Genomic DNA, 26,365 nt, shown 5'->3' with positions numbered 1-26,365 from the left:
ATGGCAAAACACACAAGAGCTGTATGGAAAGCACACTGCAAGGGTTTTCCATCAAAGTCAGTGTAAGAGTAGGGGTCAGGGCAAAAGAGACTCCAGGGAGGATTGGGAACATAGCTGTGTCTCTGCCCAGGAGGGGTCACGGTGCAGTCAGTCAGATAATATTCATGAACTTCTCAAATGTGTAGTGTGCTACACTGGATTCAGTTAAAAACATAATCACAGGCGACAGTGTCACACCCCACTTGGCTTGTCTTGAGACACATGAGGAAGGGGACTATACAAGGTGACCTTTCCAGGTCCCCCCGCGGGAGTGTGACTCTGTGAACGACTAGCAGTAGCTTCAGTGCCTGGAGTCTGACAGTGTTCCAGGTCAGCCCTGAGAAGGGACTGTGTGAGACGGAGGCACGCTGTACAGATCTTCTGCGCTCTCAGCATGCTGTCGGAGGCGAAGTCTTCCCAGATCCCGCACTGCAGGAGAGCTGTGTTAGCCTGGGATGGGGCCAGGGCATGGGGAGCGGAGAGAGGGGTCTGTGGAATAAGACCCAGTAGAAGGCACGCACCAGGTCTCAAGTATTTGCAAGCATTTGGAGGCAGGGCAGGAGAGGGTGGATGGAGAGCAATGTGGAGAATTGTAAAGAAAGTCTCACCTGAGCCCTGCTCTCCTAAAAGGCTGAAGGTCTTGTCTCTTAACCCACTTCATCTGCCTGCCGCCCTGCTCGGTACCATGCTCACAAGATGACACCTTCCCATTAAGAGAGACCTCAAAAATTTTAACTGATAATGGAGATATGAAACAAAGAAGTACGATTTCTTGAAAACAAACCTCCCAGGTGCTCCCAGGGCTCCACCAGTCCCTGACAAGAATGGATAAATGGCAAGGTCTGGAACTTTTTATCCAGGCCGTGATAACTGCAAACCGAAGCAGGATCCCTTTAAGTATTTATTCATGGGTTCATTTTCCTATCATCCTATCGTGAAATAGCCTCCCTTACCTGAGCAGTCTTCAGGCTGTATATAAAGCAGGGCCAGGCTGCAGTGCAAGCTCATTGCTGTCATCCTGCTGATGACAATCTAGCAATGGAAATTCTAGGAGAGAAAATGAAAAAAAAAGAGAATGAGGCAGTCATCCTAGAAAAATATTGCACAAGAGAAGACTACAAAAAATTTCAATGCAAAGAAAAAATATAGACCACATAATCTATATTGTTTGCAAAGACAGAGAAAACATTTCATTTATAGAGGTAGACAAAGTGATACAGGAAATATATCTGCTCCATGCAAACTTATTAAATGAAACTTTCTCTCTTTCTTTCTTTTAGATAAAAAACCTCTTCATGAAATAAAACCCCAAAGTAAGTTATTTTTGCTCTTGTGGATACAATTGATTCTCATATTTGCTGCCTTACTGTTGTGTTTGTGGAGGAGCCAAAGAGCACTGAAGTTGGTATGAGAGATCCAGGGCTTGGGGCTCCTTCTTCTTGGGTTTGGAAGCACGTATCAGAGGCTGGCATTGCGAAAGAAATATGCACACCCCTCCCTTCCCTCAGAGTGAAAGTGAATCTTTCCTCTTGAATTCCACCTGCCTATAAGTCCATTCCTCTGCAAATGTCATCTTATTTCTGAGGAGATTTACAGCATGAAAATTAATAAATATTTGTCAGTGCACACTTTCATGAGAGCAGCCTTGGGCAAAAACCGGACCTGAAGCTTCTGTGCCCAGGAGGAGGGAGCGGCTGAGATGCGGACTGTGAGAGCCATGGCAGCTGGGCAGATTAGGATGCAGTATTCAACAGTGAATTTATCAGGGACTGCAAATCTTGGTGTCGGGGCTGGCTGGAGCTCTGGACACAGGCTTGCTTCGTGGAGACAATTTTGCATTATCTCCGTCTTTGGCATGCAGTAGATGTGGGACAGGTGCACAGCGTGGCATTTGACCCTATGGTTCTCAGCCTTGGCTGAACTTTAGAGCCACCCGGGGACCTTTTTAAAAACCCAGTCCCCAGGCTATTGCCCTAGACCAGTGAAACCAGAATTGGGGTGGTTTAGAATCCATGAATCCTTTAAAGATCCTCAGACGATTGCACTGTGCAGCTCAGGTTGTGGACCACTGTCTTAGGAAGGTGTTTCTCAAAAGGTGGATCAGCAGCCCCATGCATTAGAGTCTGAGAGCGTGGGGGGTGCTTCTTAAACTCCCTTTTTCACAACAAATGACTTAGAAAACTGGTGCAGGGTGGAGGGGGTCTCCTGAGAATCTATGTTTTAACATGTCCCCCAAATGTTCTCAAGTGCTCAAAGATACGGATAGTATACTAGCAAAACCTCCAGCTAGAAGGGTGTCAGCAGGCAGGTAGGAGCAGATATACAGCCGCTTGGCCGGTTTGAGTTGTATTGTAGAAGTTGGCCCTGTGCACTATCTCCCATTTCTGTATAAAATGGTCACTGATCTTTTAAATCCTAGACTATTAAAATTCAAAAAGCTTAAGAGAGTCAATCAATTTAATTAGCTAACTTCTTTGCAAGAATGAAGACCGGTTGAAATGGACAGAAACAGGTCACTTGGGACAAGGGGTCCGGGGACTTGAGAGAAAGGGCCAGTCAAGCTGTGATGTTCACACTTCAGTATGTTGCTTCAGGCCAGCTCAAGATAGAAAGATGTCACTGTTTGCCAAGTCTGAGAACTTTGCGGCACGACAAACACTTCCTTAACGTCTTCTCCCTGCTGTGTGCTGCTGCTCAAGTCACGTGTTGGTACTTAGGTAGCAGCCCTCTGACGTCGTCGTGCACGCTTGATTTCGAATCCGTGGGAAGATTGTAGGTGGAGGAATCCAGTTGTGTATGTGTGTGTTTGTGCATCTGTGCATGTTGAGAGAGGGAGAGAGAGACAGAGGTCACTGAATATTGGGCTTGTTCGGAATGACAGCTACAGTAGGTGGACTGGCAAGGGGCTTGCGTCACTGACTGCCTGCCACCCACTGGTTCTCACGGGCAGCACAGACAAGATCATGGCTATCCATGTGGTGCTGACGTGAGAGTTACTCAGAAGTGCATGTGTGTATTTTAAAAATTAATTTCACGCTTAGTTTGTGAGTCCTGTGCCATTCTAATTTGGTTACATCTGTACTTCTAGCCATAAACCCCACAGTAGCTATTTCCAGTCCTTAGGGACTCCTGAATTAGTTTTTGCTTGGGCTTCTCACTCCTGCACACCATGCTTAATTGCTGGATACTGCAACGGAATCGCTTAAACTGTTTTAATTTGTGATTTCCTAAAAATAAAACCTTAACGGAATCAATGTGATTGCAAAAGGCTCCCAGAGGAATCCAGTCAGGGTTCTAGAGGCTACCTGGTTGGGAGTGCATTATATAAATTCAGGTTGTGGTGGTTCAGGGAAGAGGGGGCACTTAGTTGAAGACTTCATGAATCATCACTGATGCAAAATCAAAGTCAATTATGAAGATAATTGAGGAACAACCTGTTCCTATATATAGCTGTACACGTACTCCTTCGCAAGGCCTGGTGGCTGGAAAACATCGCTCAGCCTTGCACGTGGGCCTCCTGAGCAGGCGGGCCAAGGAGCCAGCTTTATGTTGTGGGGAAGTGTAAAAAAGGAAGTGAAGTCTTGAGATATCTGTTGGCAAATCATAATGACAAACTGGGGAAAATGTGTGCACTGCATAGCTCATGAAAGCACTTATTGTAAATGAGATAATTTAATCAATTACGTCTCCTAATGTACTAAACCGAATGTTTCATTTTCTGCTTCTGCACATCTTAAATTATCTTCAGGTGCTTTATGAGATTTAATCATAGTTAATAGAAACTTCATTACCATCAAATGTGCTTTCAATAAATGTTGTGTAACAATGTCAGGAGGTGCAGTAAAATATAGTAGGTTCTGAATGGCAAACACACACCCCCAGAGTCAGACTGAGAAATGGTTGTGTTCAGACAAAGAGACTACTTGTGGCTTAGGGATGTGGCTTTCTGATAGTCTATGAGCTCCTAAGGAGTGGCTAATTCAGCAAGCTCACCTTGTGGATGAAAGGGATTTAGCTTCTCCCTGGAACATAACCCAGAACCACATAGCCTCTCTCCGTCTCCTTTTTCCATAGTTGTTTTGTACCAGACAGAGGTGCATGCTAGGCACGAGTCCAATTAATTGTCCTAGAGTCAGCTAACTGCAGGACATCTGCAGTTGATTCTCTCCCAGTAACCTTAATATCAACTTTTTCAAAATTGAATTTATCCTTCTCTGTCCCTGTTCCTAAGCAGGCCCCTCCCATCTTATCCATTTCAGTGGATAGGATACCATCAAGTCAGTGGTCTAGCTCCAAAGCTTCAACAGCTGCCTAGACTCGTCTGCCTTTTTCCTTTCCCTTGTCCCGCTCTATACCCCATAAATCAGCACAGTCTTAACTATCCTACCACCTAAACAGACCTCAAGGTCATCAGCTTCTTTCCATTTTCACTCTACTCAAATCCGTCTCTCCATTAATTGAACAACTCGGTATTGAGGGCATGCCCTGTGCCAGGAAAAGGTGGTGGAGAATCAGCTCTGAGCAAAACAGACCCAGTATCCACTTCCACAAAGCTTACGGTTCCCGTGAGGGGAGCTGAAAACAAACCAGGACGTGTAAGGCACAAAGTGCCCCAGGAGGGTGGTCAGTGATGTGAAGAGAAATGAATCAGGGTGAGGGGCTCAGGCAGGACTGGAGGAAAGGTTTATTTTTTTGTAGAAGGTGCTCAGAGAAGGCGTCTGTAGTAAAATGATATATAAGAGACACTAAGAGAAGCAAGGAGACAAACATCTGGATGTCTGGGAACAGCAGGCTGCCAAGCCTGCGAGGCGGGAGCTCACTCACAGCGTCAGGACCAGCAAGGCGGCCAGGGGACAGGGAGCAGAGTGGCAAATGCAAGTCATAATAGCTACGATCTGAGTTACGGGCTGAGGGGAACACTGGCAAATGCCTTGGTAATGCCTTTGACCTTTACTCTGAGCAAGATGGGAAGTCATCAAAGGATTTTAGTCATACTGCTATGACCGAATATTTTCAACAATAAATTCTACCTGCCATGTTGCATGTAAACATGCAGGGGAATTGTAAAATGACATATTTGGATACCTTTTGAAGGCAGAGAGGATTCACCGATGGATTGGGTAAAGAGTACGAGAGGAAGAAAAGTGTTAGGGGCGATTCCAGAAATGTAGCTCTGCACTAGACAGATGGAGTTGCCATTACTGATGGGGAGAAAACTTGATGTAGTGGATCTGGAGGGAGAATTGAGAACTCCGTGTCACAAATGCTGAGACGACCATACCTATTAAACATGTGTGTGGAGAGGCTGAGCACGCAGCTGAATATATGAGTCTGGAGGTCAGAGGAGAGTCCTGCCTGGTAACGTGAATCTGGGCTTGTCAGTGTCTGGATGATATTTAAAACCATTAGGTTGAAAGAGATTAAGGATAATGAATGTGGATGGGGAAGGGAAGGAAGCTGAGGCCTGAGCCCTAAAGGACGTCATCATTTAGATGTAGAGGGGGTCAGAAGTCACCACAGAGGGGACAGAAATGTAATAGCCAGCAAAGCACAAGAAAGCTAAATGAAACGAAAACGGTGTTCCAGGAGAAGAGTAAAAAGTTCAGGCCATCTTCATCCCGAGCCAGGATTCCTACAGTTGCCTCCCTGTATCCAGCTTATCTGATCTTTCTAGAACTTCAATTCTGGTCTGATCACCTGGTTTAAACCTTCTCAGCAGCTAGGTGTTATTTCTGAGAGAAAGTCCAAAGTGCTTAATATGTGTGTGAGCTGATCATGGCTTTCTTTTCTTAAGCACATCGGCTTCTCCCAGTCAGTTTCTCATTAGGAGTCTCCCCATCCGCTCGCCACTTGCAATATTATTTTTAGTTTCCCAGGTAGCCTAGAGCCGTTTCGGCATGCGACACCTCACGCGTTCTGTTACTTCTGCCTGAAAACTCTCCCTCCACCTAATCCTCAACCTCTTTAGTTGATTCTTCCTTCAGGTTTCAGCCTTGGTGTTACTTCTTCTGCAAGGTCTTCACCGACCTCCCCCCCGCTACTTGTGAGTCAGTCACTCCTATAGTCAAACCATGACTCCCAGTCACTCCCAATATGAAACAGATTTCCCTATTTCTGTTCTGTATTTTTATTGTCTTCCTTATTCTGATGCACATTTCCCTGCCTTCTGGGAGCCAGGATAGAGTCTTACTCGTCCTCATCTCTGTGGCATTTACCACCATGCCTAGTGTGTATTAGATGTTCAATAAATCTTTGTAGCGTTTTGGTCTTACATCTTCTTGCTAACTCCTCACTGGGCCTTTTATAGTTAAGGTGAAAATAAAGATTTTGCTTCTATATATTCATTTTTGCTCAATCATATAGTAGATACTTATTCTCTAATTAGTCTATGTAAACAGAATTGACCCAACAAAGGAAAAAATAAGAAATTTTTCTTCTTCTCCATAACTTCAATACAAGTAGAGGTTGACAAATGCTTTGAGAAAAGCGGAAGGAGGGAAACTGTTTAACAGCCATCTATTCTGTTCCAGGTACTAGGTGACAACCTAAAGTGCATGCTTCCCAGAATCCTGTCCCATCAAAGAAGGGCACGAATGTGTCCTTCAAGTCTGAAAACGAGGTACGATCCTCTCAGTGACACACATTCCATTCTACACAGTTTCCCTAAATGCGCAGCCTTCACCCAGCATGAAACAACACGGAGCCTGGGAATCCCTGTCCTTTGTGATCTTCACAGATTGGGGGACACCTCAGAAGATGTGTGGTCTACACTGGCAGTCTGGACACGGTCCTTCAGGCCATTTAGGCTTGCGCAGTGCACTGAACCCGTAGAACTTTCTGTGCCTCTGGGATATACCTTTAAATTCTCAGTGACCTCTAGGCTCTTCCGAGCAAATGGTCGACTGCTGGCATCAGTGCCAATCTTCTAGCCCTGCTTTAAAACACCTTTTTTTCATCTTTTTCCCATCATGTTTCTTCATCTCCTGCTGATTATTTTCAATCACGTAAACATGGCACTTTCCACAAATTGCGTGACTTGCACTGTCCTTCAGATTCATTCCTACTGCGAATCCATTCAGCCCAGATGTATGTGCAGTACTGGTGATTTTCTTAACCACATTCCATTTTTTCATTATCTAATTTTTATCCCATCCTAAGTGTATGCCCCTTTTTTTTTTAACTGTCATCCCCAGTGATATTGTTGACCTGGCCCTTGAAGGACGTGATAGGATTTTGTTCATTAAATACCTCAGAACTCAGCACAGATTTGTGAATAAGAAATAAACAGATGTGTTCTTCGGCATCGGGATCACCAGGGTTATGTGTTTAAAATGTGAATTCACAGGCCCTGCCTCCCCCAGTTAGTATAGTCAAAGTTTATGGAATTTATATGTGTAGTTTTCAGATTAGGAAATTAAAATCATTTTCTCAAGTGCTGGAGCTCAAATCCTGCTTTTTTTTTTACTCTCTTCCCCATTTTAATTTGGTCTTCCTAGTTGATGGGTAAAAGTTCAGTTGTTTTGGAACCAGAGGTAAAGTTACCAGATCAAATAAAGGACCCCTAGTTAAATTTGAATTTCAGAGAAACGGAGATACATTCTACATATACATATTCCAAATATTTCATGGAATACTTATACCAAAATGAGTCACTATTGATCTGAAGTTCCGATTTAACTGTGCCATATTTTTTATTTGCTTGACCTGACTTTATTAAAAGGTGTAAAACATGTCTCAACATGCATTATCAAGAAATATTTTTTTTGAAATAGATCACCTTTACTGCCAGTCTCAGAAGAATGGTTAGAACCAAAACAGAGAAACAGGTAATTGGAGGAGACAGCCTTTCAGGAAGATCAAAAAGTCTGACCAAGGAAGTCTGAAGTACAAGGTCTACTGGAGGGAAAAGAGTAATCAGGTTTGGTCAGAGAGTAGCGTCTGGATGGATGGGAAGTGGGCGAAACAGTTGACCACGAGAAGGGCCAGAGCATAAGGTGTCCTGAGTTATAAAAAGTCCTTGTTGGAAGGGACTCAGTGCACGCAGGATGGAGAGCCATTGAAAGGCGCTGGCAGGGGCGGGAGCAGAGCTGCAGGGAGAGTAATCTGCGTGTACGGTTCAGGATGGTCAAGGCTGGGGGCACGCATGTTGGGTAACACGGCTGTGCAGGGGTGGGGGGGTCAGCTGGGTGTCTCCTGTTGACACTGGAAGGTGAGAGGCACTGCAGATGCAGTCCGTAAGGCGTGTGAGTGGTCTGAGGGAGAAGCCCGTGGGAAGAGAACAAAAGGTGACTCCGATCTCAAGCCTGGTCACCCATGGTGGCATTACTACAAGAAGGGAATTCAAGAGATGGAATTATTAGAAGAGAGAAGATTAATATCTGTAAACTCCATGACGAATGGGAGCCATTTGCACACCGTGCCGGTGGTTTTGTCCACTGAGCAGGAAGGACACTGGGATCAGGTCATCAGCCAGGAGACCTTGATTTGAGATTCTTTGGCATCGAGGAAATAGTTAGCCTGTCAGTGTGAGTGACGGTCCAATTAGATGAGCATAGAGAAAGGAAAAAGGGCCAAGAACTGAACTTTAAAGTTTGTTTATAGAACTAGAGAATGAAGGGTAATTATTAAATAACAAGAAAGAAGGCAGGAGAATCAAATTTAAGGGAATTTTTTTTATTTTTTCTGAAAGGAGGGTTGGCTATTCTCGTCTGCCATTGCAGAGTAGTGGAAAAAAGTAGGTACAGAGATCACCACCATTGATGCACCTTTTGTAAACAGCCTTCAAGAAGAGACAGTGGTTTGGGCAAAAGACAGACTTTAGAGGGTAACAGAACAATCAGATGACACAGAAGCAGTGCACCAATTGAATTACCATACAGCCTGGCAATGGGCTAGATGGATGGAAACAGAAATAAAGGAGGTCGATAGGTTCTGATAGGAAAGATCTATAAGATACTGTACATAAGAAATAAACCAAAGGATAGTAAAGGAAATATGGAACCTTTAGGATAAAAAAGGAGAGAGAAAAACAAATGAAGGGCATTTACATTTTTAGACTACATTACATTTTTTTATTTTTATATATTTTTTATGTTTACATGTTTACATAGTTTACATTATTTTTTTCTGGAAGTTCTCAAAGACTTTTTCAACAGTGTTTACTTTTGGAGAAGGTGGTATCAGAGGATAAGTTTTCTCCGTGTATAGTGTCACTTTTTATATTTCCTAAAACATTTCCTCAGCTGGAACATGTATTTTTTCATTGAAGTATAGTTGATGTTATATTACTTACAGGTTTATAACATAGTGATTTGACATTTTGTATGCATTATGAAATGCTCACTTCAGTAAGTGTAGTTACCACGTGTCACCATACAAAGTTATTACAGTGCTTTCGATGGTATTCCTTATACTGTACTTTTCGTTAAACATGTATTTTACTTATAGTTTCCTTTTAACAGGGAATAGGGGTTAAGTGGTTAGGGAAACTGAAATACATATTAAGAAATGTTAATGTTAAAAAATGCTTTAAGTTCTTTGCCACCAAGAGCTAAGAATTCCTTAGATAGAAAGATGACTACATGTTTGAGGTATTGGAATAGTGTAAATTGGGGGAAGGAAATGAGGGAGGTGATTAGGGAGAGAGACTGGTGGGTGTTTGTAGACGAGGCTTGGGTGCAGAGGAGAGGTTTGAAGATGCCAAAGGTGATAATGAATGAGGCTGCGTCCCATGGAGGCAGGGGAGGGTGGGATCAGAGCTGGCCTGACCCAGAAGAAGAACAGAGAAAACGAAAGGGAATGTGAGAACAGCAGAGGAATTTTGAATTGTAAGGCAGCAAGCTCATGAAGGATGGCTTCCATTTCTTCAGCTGGGAAGAGAGGCAGGTGAGAAGCAGGGTTCTTAAAGAAAGGAAACAAAGTTCAGAGTAACTATTTTGATCAAAAAACAATATTAGCCATAGGACATGGATAAAATAATTATTCAGCTGCAAGAGGGGGCCCAGGTGAGGGTGCCTCACATCAGGTTTTTGAAACCAGGTAGTGTAGTCTGGGACTTTCTCTAGCAGGGCAGGTTAACCTGGGTGCAGGTGTAGAGAGACGAGAGAAGGCCAAGGAAGCAGCACAGTAGAGCGACTAATAGCTTAGGAGCAAAGACACATGTGTGTTCAACTCCCTGGCTTTGCCATTTTCTAAATATAAAGCCTTGATTATGTTTTTGCCTTGTGTGAATCAAATCATCATCCATGAAAAAGAAAATATAACACCCCCCTCAAACATGTGGTTGGGAGGACGAGAATGTGGCCCCATCTGTAGTTCCCAGACAACCGAACCCAAGCATTGTCATTGAGTGATAGGCAGTGCACCCTGAAGGACAGAGGTTCACAGCTGGATGGGCACCGAGCCAGAGCATCAGTGCCGGAGCCGGGCAGCCTGGGGCTGAATGCCAGCTCGCTACTTACCTGTCAGGAGGCTTCGGGCAGGGTGACTGATTTTCTTACCCCCATGGACACAGGAAAATGGGGTCATTTTCTTATAACGTTGCCAGAAAGATTAAAATGAGCTAATATGTGTGAAGTACCAGACCACATGGCGTATAGTAAGCACTTCAAGAATTTGTTATTGTCGTCATTAATTACAGCAGCAAAATGGCAGCCACCACAGTAACAATAATGAGGTTTTGAGGCTGGAGATGGGAAAAGCCAGGATGGTGAGGGGTTATGAGATGCCAAGCAATACAAATATAGTTGGAATTGTTCCGCGTGGTTGACTATGGCTGACCGTTTAAAAGCTACTTTCTGATGGATGCAATCAAAAATGTTGCTTCTCAGTGACAGCAAGTCACTTCTGTTATATCATCGTTCAGCATCCAGATAAACCCTTGGATGCACTGCTCTGTTATGCACAGCTGTGCCCGTACCTGGGTGGGGTGGGGGGCCCTGATGTGACCCTCTCCTGGCCTGGTCTGGGAGTCCCGGGCCACAGCTCATTGTTTCCTCTTTCATTTGTTTTGTTTCTCCCACTCTCTCCTTGTGGATGTTTATTGTTTGGATTTCTTGATGATTCAATGGCTCTTATATATATATATATATATATATATATATATACATATATAGCATATAGCAACTCAGGTTGTTGTTTGTTTTATCACCTATTAGATACTGTAGAATGTTGCTCCCATTTTAGAAAACATAGCCTCATATGTTTTGAAAGACACTTGCTATGGTCCTTTATTAATTTTGAGTAGTTCTCTAATCCTATAAAATAGATTGTAAGTTGATATGTAGTTAAGCTCCTAATACGGAAATTGAGTTAACTTTCAATTAATAGGTGGCATTAATATGTCTTGCAGATGGGAGTCTTGTTGAAGAGGAAAAGGCAAATTAAGTAAATACCCTTCTCTGTGGTCTTTTGGAGATATTGGTTACTACAAATGATTAGGTGTGATTATCATTCATAAAGACATTGAACTTGTTAATACTCATTCCTTGAACTGTGAGGTTTGCAGGAACTATGAAAGGTCATTTAGGCCTTCTCGCCAGCTTTGAGCAAAAAATAAAATAACTGCAGGCTATTATAAAGTCACGCTGTTTTTTACAGACTTCCTGAAAGGAGATTTTACAATCTCCCTCAGAAGCACAGTGCAGGGTTTAACAACCCTTACTGTAGAAAAGGTCATTTTAATATCTAACTAGAGTCCCAGTTTCTATAATAAAAAGCCATGTCCTCCCCCTCAGTCTCTGTTAGAGATGGTGAAGACTTGGTTATTAGCTTCATCATAACTGAAGGGTCCTTGAGCACCTACTGGGGTCTATTCTGCTCTTCTTACAACGCTTTATGCATTAGGACTGCCTAGAGGCATTTGACCGGGCCCCTCTCTCCCGGCAGAGGAGCCCAGCAGCTAGGACGCTCCTCAGTAGATTCTGCCTAATCTGGGATACAAGCCATTTCTCAGTCAGTCCTTTCCTGTTGTTTCTCTAACCTGTAGGTTGTACATGACCATTATTTGTACCACATGAGGGTTCTTCCAAATTTTTCCTTAAGTTCTTGTGTCTCTTAGAGGAAAATAGAGACGAAAACTCAGGAAAGACACCAATGACATGTCGATACATAAAGCTTTGTTCACCTAACAACATCAGAGAAAAGTACCCTGGGCCCACAAAAAGCACAGCCCGATCACGTCAGGGGGTATTGACACTTTTGTTCAAGATCACCCTGAGAAAACAAATCAGCAGCACGGATATATGTGAGCGAGCAGAGAGGCATAAACACATACATGGGTAAATGTGGAGCATCCCTGCGGCACGGGTTCTAAAATCAACCTCAGGCTGTGAGTTCCTTAACTCTTCCCACAGTTTGAGGCCAGGCAAGAGATCAATCAATAGTTACCCACATGATTTGCATATTTCTGTGGGAAAATTATAGAGATATTACTGCTTTTGAAGAGATTAAAGCAGTAGGGAGAATACCCTGGCACTCAGATAGTTAACAATACAAAGTATGTTCCAAAATGTGTTCTAGGAACGAGAAGGGCAGAAGAGTTGAGAAGACCACAGGTTGAAGGCTTGGCTGGATTGATCAGGACAGTGACTTTCGTAGAGGAGGGTTTCGTCAGTGACTTTCTACTGACGGGTGGGTAGAGAGAAGTGGGTAATGCCTAGATGCCCAGTGGGGTGGGGGATACAGCACCGTGACCTGCGACTGTAATGCACATGGCAGACAGGGCCATGACCCAGCTGGCATCCACCTAGCACGTAGATTCATTAGGACTGAGTTCGGGGTGCTGGGCAGAGCCGCAGAGGTGCGCATGAACACAGCCATGGGCACTGTGCTGTCAGGCCCTGGGCCGGAGTGAAGAGAGAGAGAGAGAGAGAGAGAGAGACGTGATATTCCACAGCGCCCGCCTCCACATGCCCAAGGCTCTGGCGGAAGCCAGGCGGTGAACGTGGCCTGGACCCCTCAGGCCCTCCTTGGCCAGCTCTGAACAGACGTGGACAGCAAACCAATTACATGTTGTACACTGCACACAGAAATCCTGTGGGGAAAACCGCTCTGTTTACCTGGAAGGACAGATGAGAAAATGATGAGAAGGGGAAAAGAAACACAAAAGAAAGAGGTAAATAAAGTAAAAACAGGTGGAGAGAAAAGGAATGAGAAGCCCTATGACCCAGCTCCTTTGGGCGAGAATGTCCGACCAAGTCTCCCTAGGCGCGCACGCGGCCGGAGGACCGGCATGCTGCCCGTGCAGCTCAGCTGGCTGCAAGGATGTCGTCCCTGCCTTGTCTTTCACCATTTTTTGACAAGAAACAACCGAAAATATGCACCACGTGTTAATGCAGCCGTACATCCTCATTTCCATTGTATGATTGGTCTGCAACAAGTGTTTGTTGAATTAATGAAATTATTGGATCTTGACCTTGAACATTCCCAGGACAGATTGTTCTTATAAAACGAATGCCACTTTGCTTACCTTTCTATAGGTCCACTTCCCTGACTTACAACTTCGAGCTCAGACTGTCCCACCACCTGCCAGGGTACCCTATAAGGACTCAGTGCCTCTCCGTGCAGGTCCCTGCCCTGGCCTTCCCCATCCTACCCCCCAATCCTCTGCACTTATTTTTCAGAATTCTGTAATTCAGTATTTCATTCTCCTTTAAGTCAAATAGATTCTGCAAATATTTCTGGAAAAGGTACCACATTGAGCCGTATCAAACCTTTAAGCCTCAGTCTGAAGGCATATGTTGGGTTTATTCCTAAAAACAGGATTTGTATCTGGAGGGAGAAGGAGAATTCTGGTACCTGGGTAGCAGGATTGTGGAAACACAAAGCACAAGGTAGGAATTCAGAGGAACACAGACAATTTGTTCCTGCTACTCCGTTTTGTCCTAGTATGTTCATGGCAGTGAACATCCTTAAACTCCCCTTGAAGCAGGAGTATTTTGCCCTGGTCATGGCTCCTGGTCCTCCCTATTTTAGTACCTGGGAAGCTAACAATGTCTTTGTCTCTGTGTTGCTAACTCAGCACCAGAGCAGCTTCAGTCAGTGCATGGCACGGCTGTTTCTCAGTATGTGCTCAGTGGCTGAGCAGGTGTGTTTTCCCCAGATACACCTTTTTAGATGATAGTGTCATCAGTCAGCAGAGCCCAAGGAACTAGAGGGACAGGGGGAAGAAGCTAATTGGTTTCAGTCCAGAGTTCTCTCACTGCTCCTGGTTCCCTGGCTTGCCGCATCTGTTATCTTCTGTGTCCTCTGTCTTCTCTGTGTATAATTATTCCCTCCGAGGAACTTAGTTCAGTAGAGGGAGGCTGCCGGTGTAAGTGAGATGATAGTCGCTCTGCTGTGTGCCGGAAGGCAGGAGGTTGGTTTCCATCACCATGCATGTAGATCTTGATGGTCAGAGAAGACCACCACAGATGCCTCCAGTGCCATCCCTCCCCTCTGGGCCATCATAAACTTAGAATTAAAGCCTAAATCACACCCTGTTTCTCAACACCTCCTAGGCTGTTATGATTATTAAAAATGATAATCCTCTTGACCTTTCAGATATTTTTCTTTTGGATGGGTGCGCTCTCTCTGGTGAATTATTTCTATGTGTTTACTGCCCCATTACTGAACTGGTTCTGCTTGACTTTCCTTGTTCACTCTTAAATTTGGTAGCACCTTATTTTACAGTCCACTAACTTTGTTGAAAATAAATTCATTTTGTGTGGTTAGTAGTACTCATTTGATAACATAAGTACCATATGAGGGTGCAGCAAATGAATAGTAAATGCCGTACAATTACAAGATAAATGTATGATGGCTTTATTTTATCCTCTAAACCCAGTACAAGGTGACAGAGTAATTACTTTGGGATCTATTAAGTGTTCTCACCACATAATCTGTAGGGAGATTAATTGTGTAGTTAGCACTTGCCAGCCTCCATTTCTACACACTTTCCAAGATTATACCTCTTTTAGGATTACGTGGTCTCAGATGGTTCACATACTGAATTGCAGTAGCCATGACGAATGGCTACTTCCAGAATGAACCACACCCAGTGTACATCCAGCAAATGAGTTGGAAAGCAGCTCAAACATTTCTTGGGGGATGGGGAGAGAGCCACATTCTAAATTCAAACTAACGCTTTTATTTTTGCTTTGCTTATGCATTCACTAGGATGGAGTAGGAGAGGTATGGGAGAAACAGCATGTACCCCGTTAGAGACCAGCCCTCTTCCACAGAAATGGACTAAATCTAGCACTTAATGGTGCTAGAAAACATTTACCGTGGACTTCTGAGGACATAAGACCAGGACCTCCATATCTCACAGTAGAAATGCTCTCATAATGATCGTAAAGACCCCAAACCAATGTTGTCAATGTTCTCTTCAACTGAGTGACATATGCCAAAGCTGAAATTAATGCCTGTGAGCCCTGGTCTTCTCTCTCTTGACTCACCAACCGCGTATAAACTCATCCTTGACCTGTGGATGCATGCAGCCCAAGTCATATATAAGCAGAGCAGTTCACCCACATTTTGTCATTGTATGTGGATCTCACGTCTATCCACAAACAGAAATACAATACAAAAAATATGTTGCAGGTAAATATGATCTCCTAAAACAACTAAATTAAGGAGTAGTCTATTTTTATTTAAAAAATACTCTTTGCACAATTGATTTTCTTTGAGATTCTATTACATGGAAAGCTACCTTAATGCAGTTAAGGTATTTGACTAGTGTCCCTTTGATTTACCCAAGATATTTTAGAACACGAATATTGTGTGAAAATGAGTACACCTGTGGCTAGCTGCCTGTGTCATTTCCTCTGAGGAGTAACTCCAAAAATCCAGTAGCTTTTCATTTTGTGTCCTAGGATGGCTTTCTGGCCCTGCCCATGTTGGCCATTTAGGCATTCTCTTGTGTCTTTCAGGTATTGAGAACGCCAGCGACATTGCTTTGTACTCAGGCCTGGGCGCTGCTGTCGTGACCGTGGCGGTCCTGGTCATCGGCGTCACCCTGTACAGACGGAGCCAGAGCGACTATGGCGTGGACGTCATTGACTCTTCTGCATTGACAGGTGGCTTCCAGACCTTCAACTTCAAAACAGTCCGTCAAGGTCAGCAGCGTAGGGCCCCCCAGCACCCCGTCCTCAGGACCGTAGACGACGCCCACACAGGACCCTCAGGGCTCTTTGGCCCTGTGTGAAGGTAGCTCTTGGCATTGGCAGCCGCTACCCAATTGTGTGCACACATGAGGAAATCAGGCTCCACAGAGCCGTCTGCTTACATCCTCACACACTGTGAGCGTAAATGAAGCTCAGTTTACCATTAGCAGCATTTGAAATGAGGCATTTCCATCTTCAATTTGTAGTGAGTTTAACAAGTTATTTTATCTCAGATTATCCAACTTTGTATTTTAACAAGCCCACTTTAAACATGTATATTCACATTAGTTAACTAAAATACTGATTATTCAAGGCCGAGGACTAACTACTGTACCACAACCTGCCAGGCATGTTTAGTACACTATTTATTAGGTGGAGTTATTTTTGTTCTATTTTAAATAAGTGAAAGGAGTTTAGAGGAAATGTGATGGGCCAGTCAGCCAGGGGAAAAATGAAATTCCCAGCCTAAATGACTCTGAACTGTTGGCAAGTCAAGGCAATCTTTTGTGGTGGGAGAAGCAAAATCTATCATGTCAAACTATAGCAATTCTCAAGTTCAAAACTGAGAGTCATTTAATTCTCTTACATGAACCAAATCTATTCTTGATCGTGAGAGGGGGATGAAACATACATGACTTTTATCTTAGAAAAAATGAAACCATCTCCCTTTGAAGGATGACATCTTCTGCCTTGACGGTCATCGCCCAACTGTCATCTTTATTTCTGTGTCTTGCTCACCAGCAGCACCTGTAGCTCAGGACCCGAAGGCTCACTGCCTGACAGGCTGAGTAGAGACCAGGTTCTGAAGTAGCAACCCAAGCTTGCCAGAAACTGAGAGACGGCCTGGAGGGAAAATCGTGACTGCTTGCCACTCCCTAGCACCATAATTTCAGGTCTGAGTCTCCTCGGCCTCAGAGAGACACATACCCTCAATGAGTGTATGTAATTCAATTAGAAAGAATACAATATCCACCTCAAAGGGATCCTGTGAGGATGAAATGACCTGGAATAGCATGAGTTATCAGCTGTTGGCATGTGGAAGGTGCTCAATAAATGTAGTGATTTTGTTCTAGAAGCTGCTTGTCTCCTATTACCCTGGCGCCAGGATGTGTTCCAGAAAGAACAGGCAGCAGGGGAGAGGGGTCCTTCCCTGTCTGAACATCAGAGAATGTCAACTTGCATAAAGTTAAACACATCTCCTTGCTGTGTGGCTTCTCAGAACTTATGTGAATAGTGGATCTATATAGGAATATGTACCCTTTCCAGACTTATTTTACCATGCTTTTATTTTTTGACCAAGAATCTCACAAAACTAGTGATACTAAGCAAAGATCCTTTACGACAATTCTACTCTACCTAATATTCATGGTGACGATAAACCACGCATTAGTGGTCACAGCGTTTCACCTCTGATGCCTCAGAGACACCCTTTCTTTTTTTGAGATTTGCATTTTTTCAATTGCAGTAGAGTTGATCCACAATATTACATGGGTTTCAGGTGTACAACACAGTGATGTGACCTTATATACGTTACTAAATGTGCACCATAAGTGTAGCTACCATCTGTCACCATACATTATTACAATATTATCAACTATATTCCCTATGCTGTATTTTGCATCCCCATAACTTATCTACTTCATATTAGAAATTGGTACCGCTTGATTCCCCTTCATCTATTTCACCCATTGCCCACCTCCCTCCCCTCTGGCAACCACCACTTTGTTCTCTGTATTTATGAAGACACATCCCTTCTGGAGCAAAAATAGTCAGAGCCCCAGAAAGGTGAACATGGAGACATTTAAACAGAATGACATGCTTCAAGTAGTACAGGAACCTTCAAAAAGACTTCCAAGAAAGAAACTTGCATCCGGTCAGCATGAGTGTCCCTGATCAGACTTGCATCCGGTCGGCAGCCAACTTACTTTGACAGTAGACTCAGTCATATGTCCGTACTTTTAATAAAAGGCACCTTCCACATGAGCTAGATGTAAGTCTAACTCAGAGATATTTTTGCTGCTTGGTTTTGCCTGGGTTGGGAGAGTATTTTAAGAGAAGCAAGAAATTCAACTTCAGAAGGTAAGAGCATGAGGTGGAAGAGCCGTGAGATTCAGGGCTGTAATGTGTCAGTCTTGGTAGAAACGCCTATTTCAGACTCTTTTAAGATGTGAGATGGCTCTTAAGTTCTGCTTCCAGCCTGGGAAGCCCACAAACAAGAACAAGGCTGGGATCGTAAAACTAAATGCAGTTCTGTTAAGAAACAACAGTTTCCCAGTTGTGCCTGTATTTGGCATGAGAGCCTTAAGCCTGAGAAAAGTGCATCATCACGTAGCCTTTAGAACTAAAGCGTATGTCATCTCACTGCAAACCACCTCCTTTGTGATTCTGGATTCTTATAGCATCAGAACAAGAGGTGGGGAAAGTCAGGGCCATAGATTTGCTGCTGGTGTTACAAATTATGAAAATGACAAAACAATAGAAGCTAATACAATAAAGCCTAGGATTGCAACATTTTCAAAAATATCATCCTTGAAACCAATTTGACAGGCCCCAAAGAAAAATGGTTTAATGTGGTTCATGTTTCAATCTGAGAAGTCACACTGACAGACTGATACCGGTGGGAGGTTTGGGACTGAGGGTCATTTTGTTATTTACTAATAAATGAGGTTGCTTCATCATGAGAAAATGTCACCACATTTCTTTTTAATAATTTGGCTTGGAAAGAATTGGCAAGCCCCAACTGATGAGACAGTTCAATTTCTCATGTTTATGTAAAGATTATTTTTTGTCCCTTTGCTTTGAGGCAGAAAGGAAGCCAGTCTAAGCTGCTGCCCACGTGGAATCTTCCACTGTCCCTGTGTGGTGCGCCTTTCCCTCTTAGAGTGACATCTGCGTTATTAGAGCAAATTGGCTTCTCAGAGACGGAGCAGTTCGTGAGGTCCCCTGAACCTGTTTGCTGTGAGGATGCAGCACTGCCTCCCCTCGCTCCAGAAAGTGCCCAGATTTCCTCTGGAGACGTGCTTGCACAAATGCCGCTCCATTATAAACAGCACTACCTCGTCACCACGCTGTGTCATCTCATGCCATTTAAAAGGAACAGATGTTATTTTTGCTCCAAACTGGATTGCAAAACATCTTGCTTTTTTTCTCTCTCTCTCTTCCATAAGCTTCTCTTTGCCCGTTGAAATAGTTGCACCAACAATAACACCTGAGTTAGCTGCTGGACAGAGTGTCTGAAATACTTGCTTTTTGACAAGACTGCATACAAGGAGCTCAAAGTAGATGATTTTGGTCAGCAGCTTTCAGAGAATCAGCTGTGAAAGCCAGGGCTCCTGATTCCAAGGCTCTGGTCACTAATGAGCGGCCTGATGGAGCCCCCAATGGCCAGCTCTGATTGGAGCAGCCAGCGCGCGCACGCACGTGTTGGGGAGTTAGCAGAGGCAGATGTAGAGGGGTAAGTGTGACGCCTTTTAGTTTCCGAGTGACAGATCAATTTTCTTTCACCAGGTAACTCCCTGCTCCTGAATTCCTCTATGCAGCCAGATCTGACTGTGAGCCGAACATACAGCGGGCCCATGTGTCTGCAGGACCCACTGGACAAGGAACTCATGACAGAGTCCTCGCTTTTTAACCCTTTGTCGGACATCAAGGTCAAAGTGGAAAGCTCATTCATGGTTTCCCTGGGAGTGTCTGGGAGAGCTGAGTACCATGGCAAGAGTCATTCTGGGACTTTTCCCCATGGAAACAGCCGCAGCTTTACTGCCATGCATCCCAGAAATAAAGCACCCTACATCCAACACCTGTCATCCCTCCCCACAAGGACAGAACTGAGGACCACTGGTGTCTTTGGCCATTTAGGAGGACGCTTAGTGATGCCAAATACAGGTGGGTGGTAAGTGTACGTTTGTGTATTTTCTAGCATTGGTTTCAACACTTTATATTTCCCCAATTATGGCCCATAAGATGCATCCTTAAGATATTTACCACCTCCATATCAGAGCTACAGACACCATGGCTCTATAAATCTGCTTGATTTACACAGCAAACCAGGACCAGCGCTGAGATCAGATTTTACCATCTTCATCTCAGCACGGACCAAACGCTCCATTCAATGCCCCATCAGAGCCAACAGCCATATTTGCTCAAAAGGCTTGGGTGCTCCCCAGAGTTTACGCCACTTTGACCTCTGTCTCCTAGAAAACGATCAGGAAGCACTGAAAACATTCTTTGACATAACCAACAAATACTGTACTTGTAGCCAAGAGTGGTTTCTTGACTAGTAGAGAATTTAGGGAAGTGATACTCAGGGTCAAATTTCCTTAGTGACTGACCTTAGTGACTGATGGTGTGTCTACAGACCTTGCTGTATTGCTACATTACCTTGAGGGTCTATTTTGGAGCTCCTCTTTTGAATTCAAACTTCAGTTCCAGGGCTGTGTTGTAAGTACAATTAGTTCTCCACTTTTTTCCTCCTTTGGAAGCTATTCTCTTGGAATTCTGGCAAGGATACTTAAGGTGTACAGCCCAGATCACTTTCACAGTCACATTCTATCTATGGGTTAGTCTGAAGTTAGTGTTGCCATCACAGACCTCACTGGGTGGCAGAAGAGGGCCATTTCTCCTCTGATTTCTAAGCACCAAGAGTCAGGTAGTGCCTCGAATCATCTCTGTTGGCTGCTCTGAGGAAAGAGGCCATCGGACCTTCAGGTTTTACTTTAGAACCAGGGAGCGTTGAATCAGAGCCTCTGGGGCTTCCGCCGAGTCCTCTCAGGTATCACTGCCCAGCCTCTCCAAATCAAACATTTCATCTCATGAAAGGAAATCTAAGCCCCCCTTCCAGCTGGCTGTCCCTCTAGTAGCTTCGTGACTTCAGACTGTGATTTGTTTGGAGTTGATGGATATTGTCTTGTTCTACACCAGTGACTTCCTTAAAAACTTCATTTCAGGCCAACTGCTCTTGCAGGCAGTCCTCATAATGATTTTGTTTTCTAAACGTCCAGTTCTCTTAAGTCTTCCTTGGTCAGTGTTTAGGACATGGTAAGGATCTTCACTTAGGTGTGTCGGAGTGTCCACGTGTGATGGAATCCTCCCTTGCGGTAACTGCCAGTTAGGGGTCTCACACCTACCAGGCACCCTTCCTGTAGCATCTAGAAACTGGAGGTGTGGGTTTTGGAAAAAAAGAAAAGTTACCAGTCCCACTCATTCAAGAGAGTAGGATGTATTCATCAGAATCATACCAAATTGCACATCAGGTTTCTATGCATCTATCTTATTAGCACTTTCTAACCTGCTGCTTGGCACACAGGAGGCTCTGAGTAGCTACAGGTTGAATAAATCAGCCTGCACTGCTTTTCTGTCTTTCTGTCTAGATTTGTTAGTGTGTGTGTTTGCACACACAAGGGAGTGCCAAGGTCAGCCCATTCGCTGGCTGTGTCTGCCTAATGTCCGTCAACAAAGAGAAGGTGAAATCATGAGGTAAAAGACATTTTTCATTTTCTTCCCTCTGACTCGAGGTGCACTTGTGTGAAAACCACAAGTTCTGATAGTGTCTTCTGATTCCCAAACACTTCCTCAATGAAGGGGCACTTCCAAAGCTCCTAACAAGAAGCCCTGGACAAGACTGAAGCTGTTTCTTAGGAATGAGTTTGAGGAAACATAAATGTGGGGAATTGAAACATACGCTCTGTTACTTGCAGAACATCAATGCAAAATATGCCCCAGGGAGCTAAAGTCTAAAGAAGCAAGTCTCAGCAGTTAAATCGTTCTCATGCCATCCATCCCAAATTGCCGTGTAGTGTCTGGCAATGGTATTTCTCAGAACGGTTGGGGTGGCCCCATGCTTGAGAAGTCATTTATTATGCAAAATATGAAACAAGAAATTCAGACAGGTGGTTCTGTTGTCATATCAAATAAAAGGCTGTCAGGGTAGCAGGTGGATTTTGGGGAAGAGTATATATTTCTTTAATCAGAGATAACTGATAAATGACATACTGAAAATGGATATTTCTTTAGAGGACTACACGCATAAAGATTTTCCACAGCACCTTTCATTCTTCATAAAATATAACTTGGCAGCAACATGCCCACTCCCCACGGCACTTGCCTCTGTGTTTGACTGTCCTGTCCCCCATACAGTTTGCATCTTTGAGGGGGAACGGGAAGTACATTTGAAGGATACTCATACAATTTCTGATTGAAAGAAAGAGGCAATAATATGAAGCACCAGTGATCCTGTAGATTCGGGTTGAATTTAGGAATATTATGAATACTCTTTTTATCTAAACACAGGGAATTAAGCTGACTTGAAATGAATGCAATCTGATCTGTTCCCCAAACAGCCATTTCTCAGAAGTCCCCCCACAGGCATATTCTGATTTGGTCTGGGGGCCTCACCACCAGATATTGGTGAGCCACAGAAGAGGACCTATCTGGCTTTTGTTTATTTATTTCTACTAGGAGCTGTGAATCCTGTTCATTCATTCATACAGTTGTGACTTGTTTTTGAGTGCCTACTCTTTGCCAAGCATTTTGCTCCATGTTATTGATTTAATAAGCCATTATTGTTTTTTCTAAATAGGCTGTATGATTTCATTTATTTAAAAAGTCTAGAAAAGGGAAAGTAATCAACATGTCAGAAAGCAAATAAGTGATCGTTTGGGCTGGCCATCGAAGAATTGATGTCCAAAGGACATGAAAGAACTTTTTGTGGCCACAGAAATGTTCTGAATCTTGATTATGATGGTGTTTACATAAGAGTATACATTTGCTAGAAGTTTACTGACGTGTATGCTCAAAATGGGCACATTTTGTCGCAGGTAGATTGTGCCTCAATAAAGGAGCAAAATAGGAAAAGAAAAAAGGGAACATAATAATGTTACTCTTTCGGGGTCACTACCTAAGATGGCGTCATTGCCTACTGGTAGCCACCTTGCCTCTGTATGTAAAGAAGAGGGACAGAAGGTCTCTGTTGTCATTATGGCCTAGATAGTTTAATAGAGAGGCAACAAAGAGAATACAAATGTCTAAGGTGTATACTCAGATTGACGTCCACACCTACTGTCTCTATCTCGTGTATTGCAATTTCAGCGGGACAGCAGGGAGGGACCTGACGGAGGCCACCTCATTCGGCAGCTACATGTAAAGAACAATGGGAAATGCTGGCAGGAGCCTGAGCAGGAGCCCCAAAGTATGGCAATTACAGTTCTCCCACCATCGACATTAGGGTCTGGAACATAAATGGATACCCTTGCTGAAAAGCTATAAGCAAGATTTAACTGTGCCTCATTCTTAGTGCTCTAGTGAAAGATACTGATGATAACTAGCATGTTACTGAATAATGCTCACAAATGTGAATCAGAAATAACTTGTTTTGCAATGAATCTTGCATTCCTTGATTCTATAGTAGCTAACACGCACATAGAAGGGTATCAGGAAAGCTTGCCATCTCTAGATTGAAATTATCATCAGCAACCTGAAAGCTTTCTGTGCGATTACATTAGCTCTAATGAAAGGAGAAAAGGTGAGAGCTGCATTATTCAAAGAATAGGAGGATGCCCTGAGATTCTATTTTGCAAAGATCTTACTGTGTCTCTATTGGATTTCCTTTTATAAACAGGAAACTACATTAAAGAGAATCTCTGCCCTCTCTACACTCCTCTCTCTTGGTCAAAGTGAAATATTTACTTCACAGCAACCAAGAGGAGAGGGGACATTTCACATGCACGTGATGTGCCTCTGTTCCCTCTCCCTACATTGAATGATTTTACTAAAGTAAAGCTATTGAGGTTTTTGCTACTTGACATTTACATGAATATGGTTATGTCATCTTTAACCTTAACTGTCTAGCTTCTGTTTGCAAATATAGGACCAAATATAGGACTGGTTGTATAAGAACCTATCATAGTCCTGAACTTAACTCTGCTTTTTCGTTCTCCAGTTTTCTTGATAGAATGTGGTACTAAATTGATAACCTCCCTAAACATTATTTATGAGAGATTTTCATTCCAGGCTTTAGCAAAGGGTTAGATGGCTCACCCATCATCCCAGATACCTTTTCAGGAAATGGGTGGAAACAAGATAAATACCTTTTTAATTTTGGAGCAGGTTAACTGAAACATTGATACACTCGTATTCTTGGATGGGTTTGATGGTGCCTGGTCTCAGGACACCCAATCTTTTAAGCGAATTTAAAAAATGCTAGGGAGACTTTAAATAAAAAGTACTTTGAGTACATAGTTGAATAACATGGCCCATCTTATGTCACTGTTAGGAAACTGCTTTTCCCATTATTATAAACTTCCCAAGGATTGAGATTTCATAAATTGCTGTGAGATAGTCCTATTTTGTATCTGTAAGGTGCTCAGCTGACGTGCTTCAAGATAATTGGAAAATCTACAAGTAACCTCTCGGCTCTTTCTATTTTAGGGGTGAGTTTACTCATACCACATGGCGCCATCCCAGAGGAGAATTCTTGGGAGATATATATGTCCATCAACCAAGGCGAACCCAGGTAAGAGACAAAGAAGGGTGGCATATTAATGACATGTTAAATATGGAATGGAGCTTCTGCAGGAAGTCCGAGCTTACTAAGATGATGTGACATGGAGGTGTGTAGGTGACACAGGGAACTACTTGATGATACAGAGGGAAAAACTGGTTGCAAAGTTGGCTAGAATGAAAACAGATACCACTAGGTTCACATTTTTTGGTGAAAAAGTTAAACAGCCAACATTTAGACAGTAGACACCAAATGTAAAACAGTGAGCCTGTAGTCAAATCATAAACGGGACCTCTTCATAAACACTGACTGCCTCACATAGTCATCCCCCTAAAAGAAAAAAAAAAAGCCCCGCACATTCCTGCAGGTCCTCTTTGGTGCTGGGCATTATGCAAATACAGAGGATGATTGACCCGGGACCTTTTAAGGTCTCCAGAAAACCAGGTATGAGCTGAGAGAACATTTCATAGGCAATTTTCCTCACTCTAAAAATACAGTCTATGCTTCAGTGGCTTTCAGGTCTGACAAATTTCTGCAGCATTAAATTCAATTACATGAACAAATACAAATCTTGTCACATACTCTTTTAATGAAAGTAGTTGGTTATTTTCTTGGCGCAAGTGTAATATTTGTGGAAATGTCGCCTTCCTCCACACAAGATAAACCAGACTCCTTGAAAGAAACCAATTTCTCTTATAAACTGGATCTATACCTCTGGCATTTTCAGTCTTAACATCTTGGTCATTTCAGAATAGAATTTCTTGTTGTTAGCAAAGAACACATGAAGGAAAAACACTGTAAGGAAAAACAACCAGAGCGGCAGATGGTTTGAGCAGATTTTTAAGAGCTATTGCTGTAAAAGGAACTGTTGGAGTCCAATGGTTTTAGCCTTTTGCTCTAGTGGGCTTAGGATCAGTGGAAGAAAGGGCTCTGCTGGTTGGCTGTTGGCGAGGCTCCTTGAGGATTGGTGGGTAAGCTGTGCGGGTTGGGCTCTTGTTATTTCTTCAGTCCTGTGGAGCTGATGCTTTATCAGTACACCTGGAGACATGCTAGTGTTTAAGTATCCCCACTTGGCACAGAGGGGAAACCGAGGTGCAGAAAGGTTTGAAGAATTTATTTGAAATCTGTTAAGCAGACCTGAAACTGGAGTATTTTGGAGAGAATCACCACTTTTTTTTATCCCTTTGGTTGATTTATATAAGAAACTGTACCTATTTAAAGTTAAGGCCATGGTCAATTACATATATGCTTGTAAACATATCTTTTTTATTGAAATATGGTTAATATACAATATTAGTTTCAGATGAACAACTTAGTGATTCAGCAATTACATACATTATTACATGCTCACTGTGATAAGTATAATTACCATCTGTCATCATAAACAGATTTTAAATACTATAATCCATATTCTATAGGCTATGCTTCTATCCCTGTAACCAAATTATTTTATAATACAAAGTTTGAACCTCTTTATCCCCTTCACCTAGTTCACCCATCCCCAGAACACTCATGGTAGTGAACCATCCATTCTCTGTGTTGATGTGTGTATTTCTGGTCGGTTTGTTTTTTCAGATTACATGTTAGTGAAATCATACAGTATTCCTCTTTCTCTGACTTATTTCACCTCTAGGTCTATCCATGTTGTCACAAATGGCAAGATTTTTTTCTTTTTAATGGCTGA

The 26,365-nt window shown here is 43.2% G+C and overlaps 1 protein-coding gene across 10 annotated transcripts in view; it reads left to right on the top strand.

Moving 5' to 3' along the window:
- Nucleotides 1-26,365, top strand: part of UNC5D (unc-5 netrin receptor D) — a 585,797-nt gene that overhangs the window by 464,540 nt on the left and 94,892 nt on the right. For 3 of the 10 annotated variants that reach the window (XM_073219006.1, XM_073219007.1, XM_073219002.1), the window contains 5 exons: nt 1,320-1,352; nt 15,196-15,210; nt 15,951-16,136; nt 19,692-20,069; nt 24,609-24,693. In XM_073219006.1, the coding sequence (XP_073075107.1) occupies nt 1,320-1,352; nt 15,196-15,210; nt 15,951-16,136; nt 19,692-20,069; nt 24,609-24,693 (697 nt within the window). The remainder of the gene's footprint in view (nt 1-1,319; nt 1,353-15,195; nt 15,211-15,950; nt 16,137-19,691; nt 20,070-24,608; nt 24,694-26,365) is intronic. The other 7 variants (XM_073219010.1, XM_073219005.1, XM_073219008.1 and 4 more) reach the window with 4 other exon arrangements.

The sequence above is a fragment of the Manis javanica genome, chromosome 12 (assembly GCF_040802235.1).
Source record: "Manis javanica isolate MJ-LG chromosome 12, MJ_LKY, whole genome shotgun sequence".
In the NCBI taxonomy this organism is placed as follows: domain Eukaryota; kingdom Metazoa; phylum Chordata; class Mammalia; order Pholidota; family Manidae; genus Manis; species Manis javanica.
This window is presented reverse-complemented; position numbering and strand designations above follow the sequence as displayed.